At 36.2% G+C, this 15,371-nt stretch overlaps 1 protein-coding gene across 1 annotated transcript in view; it reads left to right on the forward strand.

Moving 5' to 3' along the window:
- The first annotated feature begins 9,729 nt into the window (after window positions 1–9,729).
- The window catches only part of MAP9 (microtubule associated protein 9), a 36,678-nt gene continuing 31,036 nt past the window's right edge, over window positions 9,730–15,371 (forward strand). The window contains 4 exon segments of the mRNA XM_047717830.1: window positions 9,730–9,855; window positions 10,730–10,880; window positions 11,634–11,718; window positions 12,846–13,166. Coding sequence (XP_047573786.1) covers window positions 10,806–10,880; window positions 11,634–11,718; window positions 12,846–13,166 — 481 coding nt within the window. The 5' untranslated portion in view covers window positions 9,730–9,855; window positions 10,730–10,805.

Raw genomic sequence — 15,371 nt, forward strand, 5'->3', positions numbered from 1 at the left:
TGCTGTATTAAATATCTAGTTGAAATGATAAGTAGGTTAAAAAAAAAGAACAAGAATCATGAAAAATAATTAAAAAAGAGAGAGAGAGAGAAAGAAAAGTTGTATCTAAGAAATATACAGGCTGTTAGACAATAGCTTAATATATTGTTTTCCCTGGTGTTAGGGTTTTACAGTTTTATGGGAACCCTGTGGTTGTTGTCCTCTTCTTCCTTCAGCTTGTCTTCTGGGGGAGGAACCTGCTGCATTGCTGTTCCATCAGTCCTGCTTGGGCATAGTTGCTTTGTAGGCTATCAAGGGACTGGGCTCCATGGAAACTATTTTTGGGGGCTTTTGTTCTCTGAAGGTTCTTATTCTCTGGTGGAGGGTCAGAGCAAAGTAAACTGTCTGCACCTAGACCTTTGCCTCAGAGAGAAAGAGACTGCTCATCTCTGAATCCTCCAGAACACAGACACCCCCTCTGCAAGCTCTGGTGAACACTGCAGGCTTCCGAAGGTAGTGCGGGCCCCCAAGCGACCTTTTCAGTGGTCCCCCAAGGCCCTTCTTGTCTCTGTTCCCCTGTGTCACCAAAACCATGAGCAATACAGTCTGGGCAAGCCTGGCCCCAGTGGCTGTGGATCCTGGGACCGTGGGCTCCAGTCCAAGCCTGGTCCTCTCTGCCGCAGTGGCAGAGGTGGCAGCAGTGGCTGTGGTGGCAGTGGTATCCATCAGCCCCAGGGACCCAGACTCAAGTACTCGTGGTGTCCTCTCAGCCCCAAGGGGTGGTGGAGGCAGCCATAGAGGTGGCTGTGCTGGCAGCAGCACCTGCCAGCCCCAGGGACCACTGACTGAAGCTGCCAGCCGCACGGACTGCCTACTCAACTCCATGCTGGGTCCTCTCAGGCACAGGTGGGTGGCAGCTGCGGCTAGTCCCACAACCGTGTGCTTAGGTCTGTGCCTGCAGCACCCCAAGGGTTCCCCTCCCCCGTCCCAGCAATTGTCCATTAAGCCCTTTTGTTCTATTTGAGTGTTATTGAGTGTTATTATCAGTCCCTCCTCATCCTGCAGCCACTAGTTCCCAAGGTATCATTGGTCCGCAAGCACAGGGCACTTTCGCATTGTGGTATTATTTTCCAATAGCTCCCTTCTGGTGGCTCCCTTCCCCTTCTGTTTATCCTCCTTATATCTTTCTGCACAATCCCACCTCTGTCTTTTGTACCTCTCAACTGATGATCTGCTGCCCCATAGAGATCCAAACATATATAATCTTACATCTCAGGTGGGATTCATGGGTGTCCAGAGTGCTCTGGTGGATATCCAGCTCAAATCAGGGGACCAGTTGAAATAGGGTCCCCTACTCCTCTGCGATTTTGTCCCCCTCCTCCATCTGTTTTGTTTCTTAAATTCCACATGAATGAAATCATATAGTATTTGTCTTACTCTGACTTATTTTGCTTAGCATAATACTCTCTAGTTCCATCCATGTCAGTTCAATTGACAAGATTTCATTCTTTCTTATGGCTGAGTAATATATATATATATATATATATATATATATATATATATATATACACACACACACACATACCACTTCTTCTTTGTCTATTCATCAGCCAATGGACATTTGGGCTCTTTCCATAATTTGACTATTGTTGATAATGCTTCTATAAACATTGGGGATCATGTATCCCTTCAAGCCAGTATTTTTATTTCCTTTGGGTGAATACCTACTAAGCAATTGCTGAGTCTTAGGACAGTTCTGTTTTTAACTTTTTGAGGAACCTCTATAGTTTTCCAGAGTGGCTGCACCAGTTTGCATTCCCATCAACAGTATAAGAGGGTTCCCCTTTATCCGTGTCTTTGCCAACAATTGTCATTTCCTGTGTTGTTAATTTTAGCCATTCTGCTGGTGTGAGGTGATATGTCATTATAGTGTTGATTTTTATTTCTCTGGTGATGATGAGTGATGTTGAGCTTATTTTCTTTTCATGTGTCTGTTAGCCATCTGGATGTCTTCTTTGGAAAAATGCCTATTCATATTTTCTGCCCATTTTTTAACTGGATTATTTGTTTTTTGGGTGTTGAGTTTGATAAGTTACTATATATTTTGGATACTAGCCCTTTATTTGATATGTCATTTGCAAGGATCTTCTCCCATTCCAAATGCGGCCTTTTAGTTTTGTTGATTGTTTCCTTCACTGTGTGGAAGCTTTTTATCTTAATGAGATCCCAATAGTTTACTTTGGCTTTTGTTTCTCTTGCCTCAAGAGACAAAGCAGGAAAGACTATCCAGTGGAAGAGACAGTTTCTTCAAGGGACGTTGGGAAAATTGGAGAGCAACATGCAGAAGAATGAAACTGGACCACTTGCTTATAACATACACAGAATAAATTCAAAATAGATGAAAGACCTAAATGTGAAACAGAAAATTATCAAAATCCTAGAGGAGAACATAGGCAACACCTCTTTGACCTCAGTCATAGCAACTTCTTAGTAGATAGTGTTGAGGAATTTTTAGAAAAGAAAAGCAATTCTCACTAAACCTCGGCAGAGAAAAATGACAAACTATAGATTATAGTAAATACATAGGCTATTTTCCCTGAAGTTTCATTCAGTTAAACATTTCTTGGACACTTATGATTTTCTATACAATGTTTTAGGTTTCAATCATATTATGTAACTACTGAGCCTATTTACAGCCAATCACATAAAGCAATAATATAACTGCAGTTTCCAAGTTCCACTGAAGGACAAGAGAACCGAATGCAAGGGAGCCCTGATGTTGCTATTGCTGACTTAGGAAGGAGAAAGAAGTTAATTCCATTTCTCTAAACCACTGCCAAAGGGGAAATAGCAAAATAAACTTGGCTTTAACTCTGGTTAGAAAGACATCCTGAATGTGGGTAAATTAAACATTCAAATGATATTTTTAGTAAATATCCTTGCCATATACATATCCTTATTAAATTTAAAGATAATACAAAAGTGAAAAAATGTATGCTGGATGACAAAATAAGAACTCAAGAAGTTTTCTATAGAGTGAGAGATTGAAAAGAGTTGCTCCAAACCATACAACGATATTTAACACATTAAAATATCACATCCCACATTTTGATTCAAAGTTTCTTTTGAATCATATGGTACCTAAAAAAAATCACAGCATCTGGTTGAATACAAGTCCACAACATGAACCAATGGTAGAACCCATCTTCTGGAAAGACATCAACATAAGCTCAGACTGTTAGCAGTTTTCATACCTTAGAAAGGAATCATTCTTTTACATAGGTTAAACCACATCTAGGTTGTTATTCTGCTTATCTTTAGACACAACTCTTGAAGGACAAAATCAAATTACATTATCCAGAAAAGAACAACCAGGATGATAATGGGTTTTTGAAACTACAGAAAATAGCAGTAAAGGGAAAAGGTAAATGGGGAGAGGGAGTATGCTAAATATTTCCAAAATGGAAGTTTTGTCATGTGAAAGAAGTATTAGATTTACTCTCTGAAATTCTGCAGCATAGAACTAGAATCAATGTATATAAAGTAGAATAGCACATTTTGATCAAGTATGAAGAATAAAATTGTGATAATTAAAGCTAAGAATGAAAACATGCATCAGATGTTGGTGTATTCCATCTATGTCATTAGAAGTATTCCAACACGTATTTTCCCTTAACATTGTCAATTCATATACCAAGAATTATGTTATTATTTCTATGGCATTCTAGGATTCTAACTTATTCTTGCGGAGTGACACAGTTTCATTTAGACAGCAGAACTCTCTAAGTGAGACATAATGTTCTTAAATTGCTTTGTCTAAAAGAATCTAAAACATACTCAAATATAAACTTCGAAACTGATATTCATAAACCAGATGCAAAATCATGTCTCATTACTTCATCGTCTCACTCCATCTAAAACAGTGAGATTTCCTTTTTAAAAAGGTTAAGTCCAAACTTCCAAAAGATTTAGGTTTTGCAATCTTAGCCCTCTCAAAAAAAAAAAAAAAAAAAAAAGAAAGAAAGAAAGAAAATGAAAGAAGAAGAAGAAAAACAAAATCTGTACGATCTGTAATCTTTTAGACATCACTTTACCAACCCCTGACATATAATACTTCAAAATGTAAAATAAAACCAACATAATAAAAAAAACAGGAAAAAAAATAGATTCACTGGCAGCTAATAGGGAAAATTTTATCTTATCTAACAGATAGTATTGGCTATCTTAAAGGGAAAATTTTGTGGGCTTTCATTATAGAAGGAAAAGAAACATTATAATATGTAATGCGGGGGGGGGGGGAGAAGAAGCCTGCATCGGATTTTTATAGAATACATTCCTCTTTTTTTTCTCCATAATAGAAAAAAATCAGTTGGCTATGGGTTGTATGGACATGCTGTTTAAAATGAAAGGCTGACATCTGAATCCAAGTCAAGGAATAAAAGCATCACCTTATATATTTACTCAGGAATCACAAAAGTTCATTTTAAGGTTAAGAAGCTTGCATAATAGAAAGTTTTTACGAATGTTTATTCTAACTTTGGCTACAGTATATATATATAAAATGCCTAAAATTGAATCCTTGATTGGGCAAATGTAGTGTCTTTGAAGTTACATAAACTATTTAGTAATGCTTTAGCATTCATCATTGCCTGTTTTAAACATGAAGAGTTTTAATTTATGTTATTTTTCAGTTCTGTGACCTGATGGATCTCCGTAAGAGCACTATATTAAATAGTGCCTTCCTAATGTTAGGAATAATAGATATGGAATTAGGAGATTTGAAATGTTTTATTTTTACCTCCAGAAGAATATTTTTCTGTTAGATTTTAAAATAATTCCTTTTTTCTTTAACCGTTAATGTTTCCTTTTAAAAACTGAAGGAAATATTTTATATTCATGTTTTTACTTGATGTGTAGTTTTTTTTAATTTGGTGCCAATATATGACATTTTTAAAAAAGAGACAATTACCCCTGGAGTTATATAATAAAATAAGAAGAAAGGTTTAGTCTACACAATTGCATCTTATAAGGGAACAATAAGGTATCTAAGTCATGAATAAATTTAGGTGAACACTATTCTTATGTTCTTATGCATATGTTGTAAAAACCTTTCTGGAAGGCATTTTGGAAATGAATATAAAACCAGCTAATGTACTCAGACTTTGACCCAACAATTCCAGCTCTCATAAAAGCTGGAAATAATCTAAAGAGCATTCAATAATAATTTTAGAATATCCATAATTGTATAACCATAAAGTAATGCACAATTCAAATTTAATTAACATGAAAGGATACTCAAGTGAAAAGACCAGGTTATGTGTAACCTGAACATTTTAATGTGAATAGGAAAAATAATATGTAAAAGAATGCTAACTCTTAACAATGACCATGGCTGAGTTCAGGAGAGTAGAGTATAGCTTGGAGTATGAGCAGTTATGCAAGTCTTTTAAAAATATTTATTAAAGGGGCGCCTGGGTGGCTCAGTGGGTTAAGCCGCTGCCTTCGGCTCAGGTCATGATCTCAGGGTCCTGGGATCGAGCCCCGCATCGCATCGGGCTCTCTGCTCAGCGGGGAGCCTGCTTCCCTCTCTCTCTCTCTGCCTGCCTCTCTGTCTACTTGTGATCTCTCTCTGTCAAATAAATAAATAAAATCTTAAAAAAATATATTTATTAAAAAAAATATTTTCTTGTCACATTAAACTAAATTCCTAACATTCTAATATAAGGAAAAGGTTGATCATTCAAAAAGCTTTATAAAATTATTTTAAAAGTAGATTATTTTTCAGTGTAATTTTTAATCACTCTAAGCATAATAAAACATCCCCAAAATATTAATGATCATGTTCTTGTTATATTCCAGGATGCTAAATCCTTTGCTGCCATCTTTTGGAAGTAGGTTACTAATGCATGCCATGGATTTCTTTTAACCTGGAAGACTTCCCAGATTAGGAAAATAAGGAAAACTTATATTCTCGCAGGAGTGAAATGCTAAAGCAAAATTAGGTTTTCTCCATAGTGTTGAAAAATTTGTTTTATTCACACTACCTACAGCTGGATTCTGGCCTCTCTTTCTTTGAAAATCCTGAAAGGGGTGATCTTTTACAAGGAAACTCTGACTGACCAATGCCTGGGCTTTCCTCAACACTGTGTCTTAATTCCTCAGAAACTCAAGCATTTTTTGTGCAAAAACAGTAATAGTTTGTCTTTTTCTATCCCCAAACCAGATTTGTCTTAAGGTGAAGGGGCACAAAGCAGGAAGGGACTGAGAAATTCCAAAAAAGGTAGATGAAAGAGGGAGCTACACTTGGAAGAAATGACATGTAAAATTATTTCCACAGTGTGGGCTAATAGATCAGGAAAGAAAGAACACATTAGCTCAACTTCCCAAGTAAGAATAATGTCATTGTGTGTATGAAAACATTAATAAAATTAAAGATTTCTTAAAACTTCAGTAGCATCATAAAGTCAATATAACAAACCAGTCTTGTCTGACATTTCACAGAAGAAAATAACTACCTGATTATCAAGTTGAATAATATTTTTTCAAAACTACCTGAGTCTCAAGATGGTACATTAGACATACTGGTATAATAGACTAACAGTGGCTGGTTTCCTTCATTCATCAGAAGCTGATAAACACTTTTAATCAGTGTAGTTGTTTATCACTGGCTTCCTCAAGATTCCGACACTTCCCTTCTAGAAGTTCTCACCCCGGAAGTTGGCACTGGTATTGAGAAATGCACTTGTATCTTGGTTGTTTACTCTCATTCTCTTCCAGCATGACCATTCAGTGTTTAATGTATATATAGTCCTTATCATTTGACATCAATGAAGATTTGCTTTTTTGTAGTGCACTTCTCAAAATGTTAGACATGTGCTTTATTTATTCACCCAGGACTGGCTGTGAGTACAACATCCTTCATCTCTAACTTGCGCTGCCAGTCACAGGACATTAAATAATTTGCTTGCTGAGGGGAGGGCAGGGAACTTTTGAAGAAGAGTCATTGCTCAGCTGCTTTATGATTGGAAATAGATCTTCTCATTCCCCTTGTGACCTGAAAGGCAACACACTATCACTGTGTTCAAATTCTTATATCTGCAATGAGATAGACTTCACATTCATAGACCATTTCCTCTGCTTAAAATATACTTCTGATCTCTCTTACTTCCTAAATTCATTAATCAACTCACACTTAGTTTCTCTGTGAAAACTTAGTAGTGCCTTCAGGAAGAATTCTTTGCTCTCTCTTGAGACCTTCTCTCTTTGTACCTCTACAGAGAAATTAGCACAAAGTATAATCACTGTGTCCTTACCCAACCTTCCAGCTGTCTCTGGTCTATAAGATCTCTAGGCAGAGACCTACTCCGGTTTACATTTGAACTCTCCAGATCTGACCTAGAATGTTATTGATATGGATGTACTAAATGAATGAATGAATGAGTGAAGGCAAGGTTGACAAGTGAAAAGGGCATAAACTCAAAAAATACTTGCTAAGCAAATATGTCTGAGATCAAATATATACTTGAAAAAAGAAAAAGAAAATAAAGAGAAGATGTTACATAAGCTACTGAAATTGTGTGTGTTGTAGTGTTTTGCTTTTTTTTTAATTGAGTATATGTGGCCTTTGGAAATGTTTCAAAAATTATTTTTCATTTAAAATGCTATTTGTTTATGCATGAGTTCATGCAACAATTATGTATTTATTGCAAATTATAACTTAGATAAAATCATAGTATTAACTCAGGTATTATATAATGTCATTTTTAACATATTATACTGAAGCTACCTGAAAATATTGATAAAGTACATAATATTCTACCGCTTAAGATAACAGTAGGAAAATACTGTGCTTTAGGTTTTGTGTAGAAATAGGATTGAGGTCAGGTTAACTGCTTTTGTTTACTATAGCTTTGTAAGCCATAGTTGGATATTGTTTATTATTTTGTACTAAGTTGAAATTAAAAATCCAGTGGGTTCTATGGAAAAGAGGATTTTAAAGGCTTTTTCATTAATATTTTGTGTGACTTTTATTTTCTTAAATCATATGTAAATGAAAACTACATATTGGGCAGGTGGATTAAAAATGAACAGTTTTTTTGAATGGATATAAATATCCAACACGAACGAATTAGGACTTCGCATATTAGGATGATGTAGATCCTGTTTTCTCACTGTGGGCTCAGGTACCACAATGGAATCATACTTATTTTTTTTTAAAGATTTTATTTATTTATTTATTTGACAGAGAGAGAAAGAGAGATCACAAGTAGGCAGAGATGCAGGAAGAGAGAGGGGGAAACAAGCTTCCTGCTGAGCAGAGAGCCTGATGCGGGGCTCCATCCCAGGACCCTGAGATCATGACCTGAGCAGAAGGCAGACACACACAGACACTGAGCCACCCAGGCGCCCCATCATACTTATTTATTAATAACTTATCTGAATTAGAAAGTTAACAGTAACTGGTAGGAATGAGAAATCTTTATGCAATGACTCACTCAAAAATGTTTGAAAATTCCAAAATTAAGCAAATGTTGATCAAACTTCGTTTTCCAAACAAGTGGAACATGAACCAAACACAATTTTGAAAAAGTTGAACTGTAAATGTTGTAAATGTTGCTAAAAGCATAATTTTAAACTAAATTTCCTATTTTTGTGCACATTTAGTTTTCATTTGTTTATTAAACCATATATCTCAATGGGATTTTTTTTATAAATAATTGTTGAATGAGTGAAAAATTAATAAATTTTAGAGATATGGGAAAAATACCAGGTACAACTTTAATTACTGGTCAATATATTTATTTGGACAATTTAGCTTGGATTAAATATCTTTTAAATTAAAAATAGTAGAAATCCATGTTATTTTGAAGTCTTTAAAGAAGTGTTTGTCTTTTGTTTATTGAAGGATTCCCTATGCTAATTAAGTGATCTTGATCTGGGTTCCTTTAGCAGCATGTGGTGCTCCAGTCTTAGACCATTTTGTTTATTGACTGGTTTGATTTTAACCAGATTATCCACTTCCTATACAAAGGGGGAAGCTTTACATTAAAGAAATACTTGGAATGGGTTTTCACCTGTGTCCACAAGGGATGATTTCTTTCCAGGTGCTTTGTGACTGAGTTGGATAAAAAGTGTATCTAATATTGACTGAATACAATCCCAGGCGCCCTTGCAGGTATCCCACCTGCTTATTCCATTCGGTACTCACAGCAACTCTCTAAGGTGGCTATCATCATTATTATATTTTTCCCAGAAAAGGAAACTGGAACATAATTTGCCTGACATCACACGGGTATAGGGAAGGAGTACCAGGATTCAATAGAGCAGTTCCTCTCCTCAGCCTGCAAATGTCACTATGTAGCTATTCCGTCCCATCTGCCTGTACGCTATTCTGTCAGTGCACTATTCCGATTCACAGACTACATATCCCAACTCTGGCAAAATGGTAAATGTGCTTTGGCTCGAGCAGCAGGTGGAGGTAAGGATCTCACTCCACGAGAAAACTCAAGGCTCCTGGTTCCGGGTAGGAGCCGGAGGGTCCTGTCTCCTAGGCAACAGCTGTAGCGCTGCGGATGATAATGCACCCTTTCCCAGGGACCCAAAGGGGTGACGTCATTTCCTTCAGCCGTTACTTCCGCGACGCTTCAGGCGGAAGAGCGGCGTTGGGTACCCGAGAGACCTGGCGGTTGGGAAGTCACTTCCTTCCGGAGACGCGGTTTCTTAGCAACCGTCTCCCATCTCCGCTTTTTAGTCCCTCCCCTTTGCTCAGTCCGGTGCCAGTACGCGAGAGCCGGCGGGCCCAGGTCAGGGCGGGAGGCTACTGTCCAAGGCCAGGAGCTCAGTGGGTGGCGGGAGCCCTCCGTAGGATCGGCTGGGGTGGGTACAGAATGCGGGTCTTGGAGGGTCTCGGAGGAACGGGGCGTGGATGGCGCTCGGTGTGCTCGGGCCTGGCGAGTGCTGGGAGCTGGGCGGGCAGGCGGCGCGGTGCAGTGCGGAGCCGGCTGGGACCGGGCGCCACTCGGCCGGGCAGGCGCGGTCCCTGGTGGCGCGCTGCTGCGGACAGCTGGGTAGCCGGAGCCCAGGCCTCCGCTCCGAGCACGGGAAAAGTTCACGGACCCATTCGTGCAGTGATTTTAATACTGCCTATCATGGAAACTTCGTTTTGTTTTATCTAGCCCTGTGAGCACTGTTGCGAGAGGGAAGAGCGATTGGAAAAAAAAAAAAAAAATATATATATATATATATATATATATATATATCGCTATTGAAGTTTAGCATTATCTTTGTCTTTCACTAGAGCTGTACGCAAGCTTTTGCTTGTTTGCTTGTTTGTTTTGGTTATCCTTCTAGCTGTATCTTTTATGCTGCCAATCTCCTTTAAAACAGGGTATGGCTGTTTCATGGGCACTGTTAAATTTTCTGAATGGAAGAGAAATGAAAAATAAGGTGTTGTATTTTAACTGGCAACATTTTACCATACTAAGCTGTTACAGTCGTTTATTTGCTCATCCTTAAAATAATTGCCAAATTCTTTTAGGATGACTTCAATTTGATTTTTCCTTTTTTTGATAATAAACTTGTGAAAATTTTTTATTTCTTTATAAGAACGCTAAATATTTAAGTGAATATGTAGCGCGATGTTATGAGATTCTTTTCTTAATTTTTTTGTTTGCTCTTTTTTTTTAGCACTAAAAGTAGTAATAGAAATTCTTAAATATGCAAAAAAGTCTGATTTGTTTTTTTATTTCAGATACCATTAGAGTTTTGAATTATTCCTATTATTTATTAGCTGTTTTACAAAGGTAGAGTAAAAATAAAAAAACACTATGTCTGATGAAGTTTTTAGCACAACTTTGGCTTATACAAAGAGTCCAAAAGTCACCAAAAGGACTACTTTCCAGGTAAGTATTTCCAACGTTTTTGAGTTATTTTAAAGGTAAACATTGTATTAGCAATGTTGGATTTAAAATGATTCTACAAAGGGCCCTGTGTAACACAGGAGTGTATCTTACATTCCTTTGGAGGTTTTGCAGGTGGTCCTGTTTGGGCTCAAGTTACCAACTCTCTTCTGTGTGGCTTACAGACTACTTAACTAGCTTAACTACTAGGTTCTTACTAAGTTAAAAGTTTAAATCAACTTTTAAAAGTTAAGTTATATAGCAACTTTAAATTTGCATGTAGTTTTTTTCTGTTATAATAACATTTCAGTTTTTTCCATCCAGTCACTACAGTTTTGAACTCAGCCTCTAAGTTTGCAGTATTAATTACATTTATTACTGCAGTGTGCTAAAACAAAAGATCTTAAAAAGTACCAGTTTCTTCCAAAATGCCAGTTTGTAATAAATCTTGTCTAAATTGAGTCCATCTTGTTTATTACTCTCCTGCCTTAATTATACCCTGTAACTAATTTATTTGCTGTTGCCTGTCTCCTCCTGTTGAACTGGAAGTTCCATAAGGAGAAGGGGCTTGTCTGTGATGTTACACATTGAGTCTGAGGGCTTGGGTGCATGGCATAAGGTAGGCTTTCATTGAATATTTGTTATATGAATGAAACCTGAGTTTGAAAGCAGTTATTAATCAAGCGTTGTTTAAAGAATTCTAAATATGAGACCTCTATGTTTGGATGGAAATTGATTTTAATTATCTCGTTTCAGGATGAGCTAATAAAAGCAATTACAGCTCGCTCAGCCAGGCAAAGGAGTTCTGTATACTCAGATGACTTTGACAGTGATGAAATTGGTATGTGTCAATGTGGAAAAGTGAACCACTTTTCCTTTTTTTGTTTCCTTAGTTATGTTTAACTCATCCCTTCAAAAATAATCAGTTATGTCAAAATAATTGGTTCTAAATAATTGGTTCTAAATTTCCAACTTTTTAGTGAGTAAAAAGCCACTCGGAAGCTTCAAGAAGTTGTATGATTATCTTTGTTTATTTCTGAATGGTGTATACTGAAAATATAAATTAACTGATAGCAGGTTTGAAGTAAAAGTATGCCTGTCTGCTCTAAACCATGTTGGACACAACAGTGTCAACCTTATGAGACTCTACAGTGAATTAAAAACTAGAGCCCAGAGAACTAAACTTTAGTGCATGTCATAATCACTTTTGTAATGCTTTTTGTAAATCAGATTTTCTTTTGGCTGTAATAGGGGTTTAGTTTTAAAAACCTAGTATATCAGTGCTGGTATGACTTAATTTTGTCTCTTTCAATACTGTAAAAATATTAACATTTTAGGTTTCAGATGTAAGCACACAGAATTCCAAACTTGAAATTCAGCACTTTATACTTTAATATGAAGTGAATAATTTTTAATGTTCTCTGTGAAAATAATCAGAACAGTAGTTAAAGCATTGCTGTATAATTAAATTGGCATTCTTTAATAATCTTCTCACAGTAAAATCTAATACTCTGGTATGGATGAAATTGTAGAACCAAAGTTTTTATGGAAAATAATTTAATTAGCAAATAACTAGAAAAATTCTTCCACTTACCAGTGTTTTTGATTTTATATAATGAAGTCATTTGCAAATAAAAGCTCTACAGTCCAAAACCCAATTTAAATAACCCAAGTCATCTTTATTTTGAGGAACCTTTGAATGACTTCTCAGAGCAAGTGGAGAGTTTGGCACACACTTCACACTCACTAAGTATAATTAATGAATAATGAATAAATTAATGAAATTGAATTTTTTTTTCAAAAATACCAATAACAACTGCCTAAGTTAGCTGTGTGTTAGAGCTGCAAATACTTGTCCATTCATTGTTGTAAATTCATTTCTAGTCTTTAAGGTAATCTTTTTGATTAATACGACCTTCACAACTTTAAAGAGGCTATTGAAAACGTTTTTTCTCTTCCATTTTTCAGTTTCCTTAGGTGATTTTTCTGACACCTCAGTAGATGAAAATTTGGATAAGAAAAAGATGAATGATTTCCATTTATCAGATGATGAAGAAAAGAATTCTCCAAAACTGTCTTTTTTGAAAACCAAGAAATCAAACAGTGACATAATGGAAGATGAGGCAGTATTCTCCACCAAAAATGATGAGGAAATGGCACCTGATGGTTGTGGAGATATGGCTGGAACTCCCTTATCTGAATCTCAAAATAAAGACCAAGAAATTGAAAAAGACGAAATTAAAATGAAACCTAAACCCAGAATTCTTCCAGTCAAAGGCAAATCTTCAGGTAATTTATGTTACTATATTTCTTGAAAACATATTTTATTTATTTTAATTTTTTTTTTTTTAAGATTTTAGTTATTTGAGTGAGAGAAAGAGAATGAGAGAGAGCACAAGTGGTGGGAGGGACAGTGGCAGAAGGAGAAGGAGACTTGCTTCCTCAGGTCATAACCCTGAGATTATGACCTAAGCCAAAGGCAGACTTGTAACCCACTGGCCACTCAGGTGCCCCTTGAAAACTTATTTTAAGATAATCACAAAATATCTTTATATGGTAGCTAGTAAATATTTAAGAAATAGGCATAACTTTGTAATTTAGAGTTATAAAGCAAAATAATGGAACCATATAGAAAACTCATAATTCTGATGTCCAGTTGCATGTTAGTCTTGCATGTATGCTGGTGCCTAACAGAAGGCCAGAGTACCTTGCCCTCCACAGCTGTGGCTCCCAAAGTTTCTAGGTCCAGCCTTCTGAGGCCTTTGGGCTTCAGTTTTGTTTTTGGAGATGGGACTGCAATGCAGTCCTTTCTAATCCATTTTACACTCCAGAAATTAGTTACAGCAGGAAGGAACTAGTCCTTCAATCATTTCCATACCATCATTTGCCAGAAAATCTTTTTGACATTTGAGAATGTGAAGGGATAGAGTTTTGTTGTTGGTGTTGGTATTTAAGCCTCCAGCTTGCCTTACGGAAACAGAATCCCCATTTAGTTTCTCTGTTCCCTGGGAAAATCCACTCAAACTCAGTTTTCTGAAGGGAAGTTCCTGGTGTGATTGGGAGTAGAGTCGTTTCTCCACAGTTCTACTGAGCTCTAGACACAATGGAGCAAAGACGAAGTGAAGCAGGAACCAGCCTCTCAAGAGGTCCCCTGGGCCACCATACAGAAACAGGGGCATAGAAGTTTAAGGTTTTGGTGTCTTGTAGTCATTTTTTCCTGTTTTATAGAAAAAATATTAGTTGATACTAAACTTCATAAAAATATCTTTCCTTTATATCATCATTAAATATTCTACTGGTAAATATTTCATACTTCACATATTAGATATCACTAGTAACATCAGACAGAACTTTATTTCAGAAATTTTAAGGGAACCACTCCTTCCCCCACAATCCCATTGACTTTCAAATATGAACAGAGCAGGGACTACTAGAAGAGCCATTGTATTGTTAATTATATGTGACCTTGGCAAATAAGGTAGGCCTTATTGTCCTCATGAGGAGGAGGATAAAACCTGCTCTTCTCTTTCTACTGAATTGTTTCAAGAATCTATTGAAGTGTATCTCAGAAACTCTATAGTTCTACCAAAAATATAAGCACAAGACATAATGAAACAGAATTAAGCTGCTGAATGTACCTTCCCGGTGTACTGAATAGCACCAAAAATGGAGAGAAAGGAAGCATAATGGAACTTGGTGAATAATCTAGTAGTTCACCATTTCCCAAAGTACATTCTACAGTCTGTTGCTTGGTATTATTGGAAAAACACAGAATTTTAGAAATTTTAAAGTGATTTCTTAGTGGGAAAACTTCTTGGAGCCATTAATAAAGAAATATGAATGGGGAATCTTCAAGAAGAATAGAACAGACAGTATTTCCTGGTTCCAGTAAATTTAGAAATCTATTTTTGTGGATTGTATTTATCTTATTTGTCTTGATTCTGAAAAGCTTTTTATTAGGTAAATGAAAGCATACAGAAATTATGCTTACATAGAAAATGTATGCTTTCTATGCTTACATAGAAAATGTAAGCATACAGAAGCTAAAAGTCTTAGAAGTATCTAGTTAGAACTGGATGGTGGATAATCATCAATAATCTATTTAATACTTAAAACCTGTGACAAATTAAAATTAATAGAGAAATACTGCCTTTAAACCACAAGATGGCACCAAGATTCTAAATATTATACACAAATGTGCAATACTTATTTTTAAAGTCATTAGCCATTTGCAATTTATTTTATGTTATATAAAAATAATTACCAAAAACAGTTAGTCATTTACACTTAATTAGGAAAGAAAGCATTTTGAAAATGTATAGTTGTGTTGTTTTTTTTTTCTTTCTGAAAGCTTGACAGTACTTCTAGGAATGGAGTGGAATTTTGGTATAAAATATATTAAAGTCATTATTTGTAGACTCTTCAGATTGAAGAAAAAAATTGAGATTAGTGGTTAGTGCCTGGCATATACAATTCAATAAGTATTTTAGTGTA

Source organism: Lutra lutra, chromosome 2, assembly GCF_902655055.1.
Source record: "Lutra lutra chromosome 2, mLutLut1.2, whole genome shotgun sequence".
NCBI lineage: Eukaryota > Metazoa > Chordata > Mammalia > Carnivora > Mustelidae > Lutra > Lutra lutra.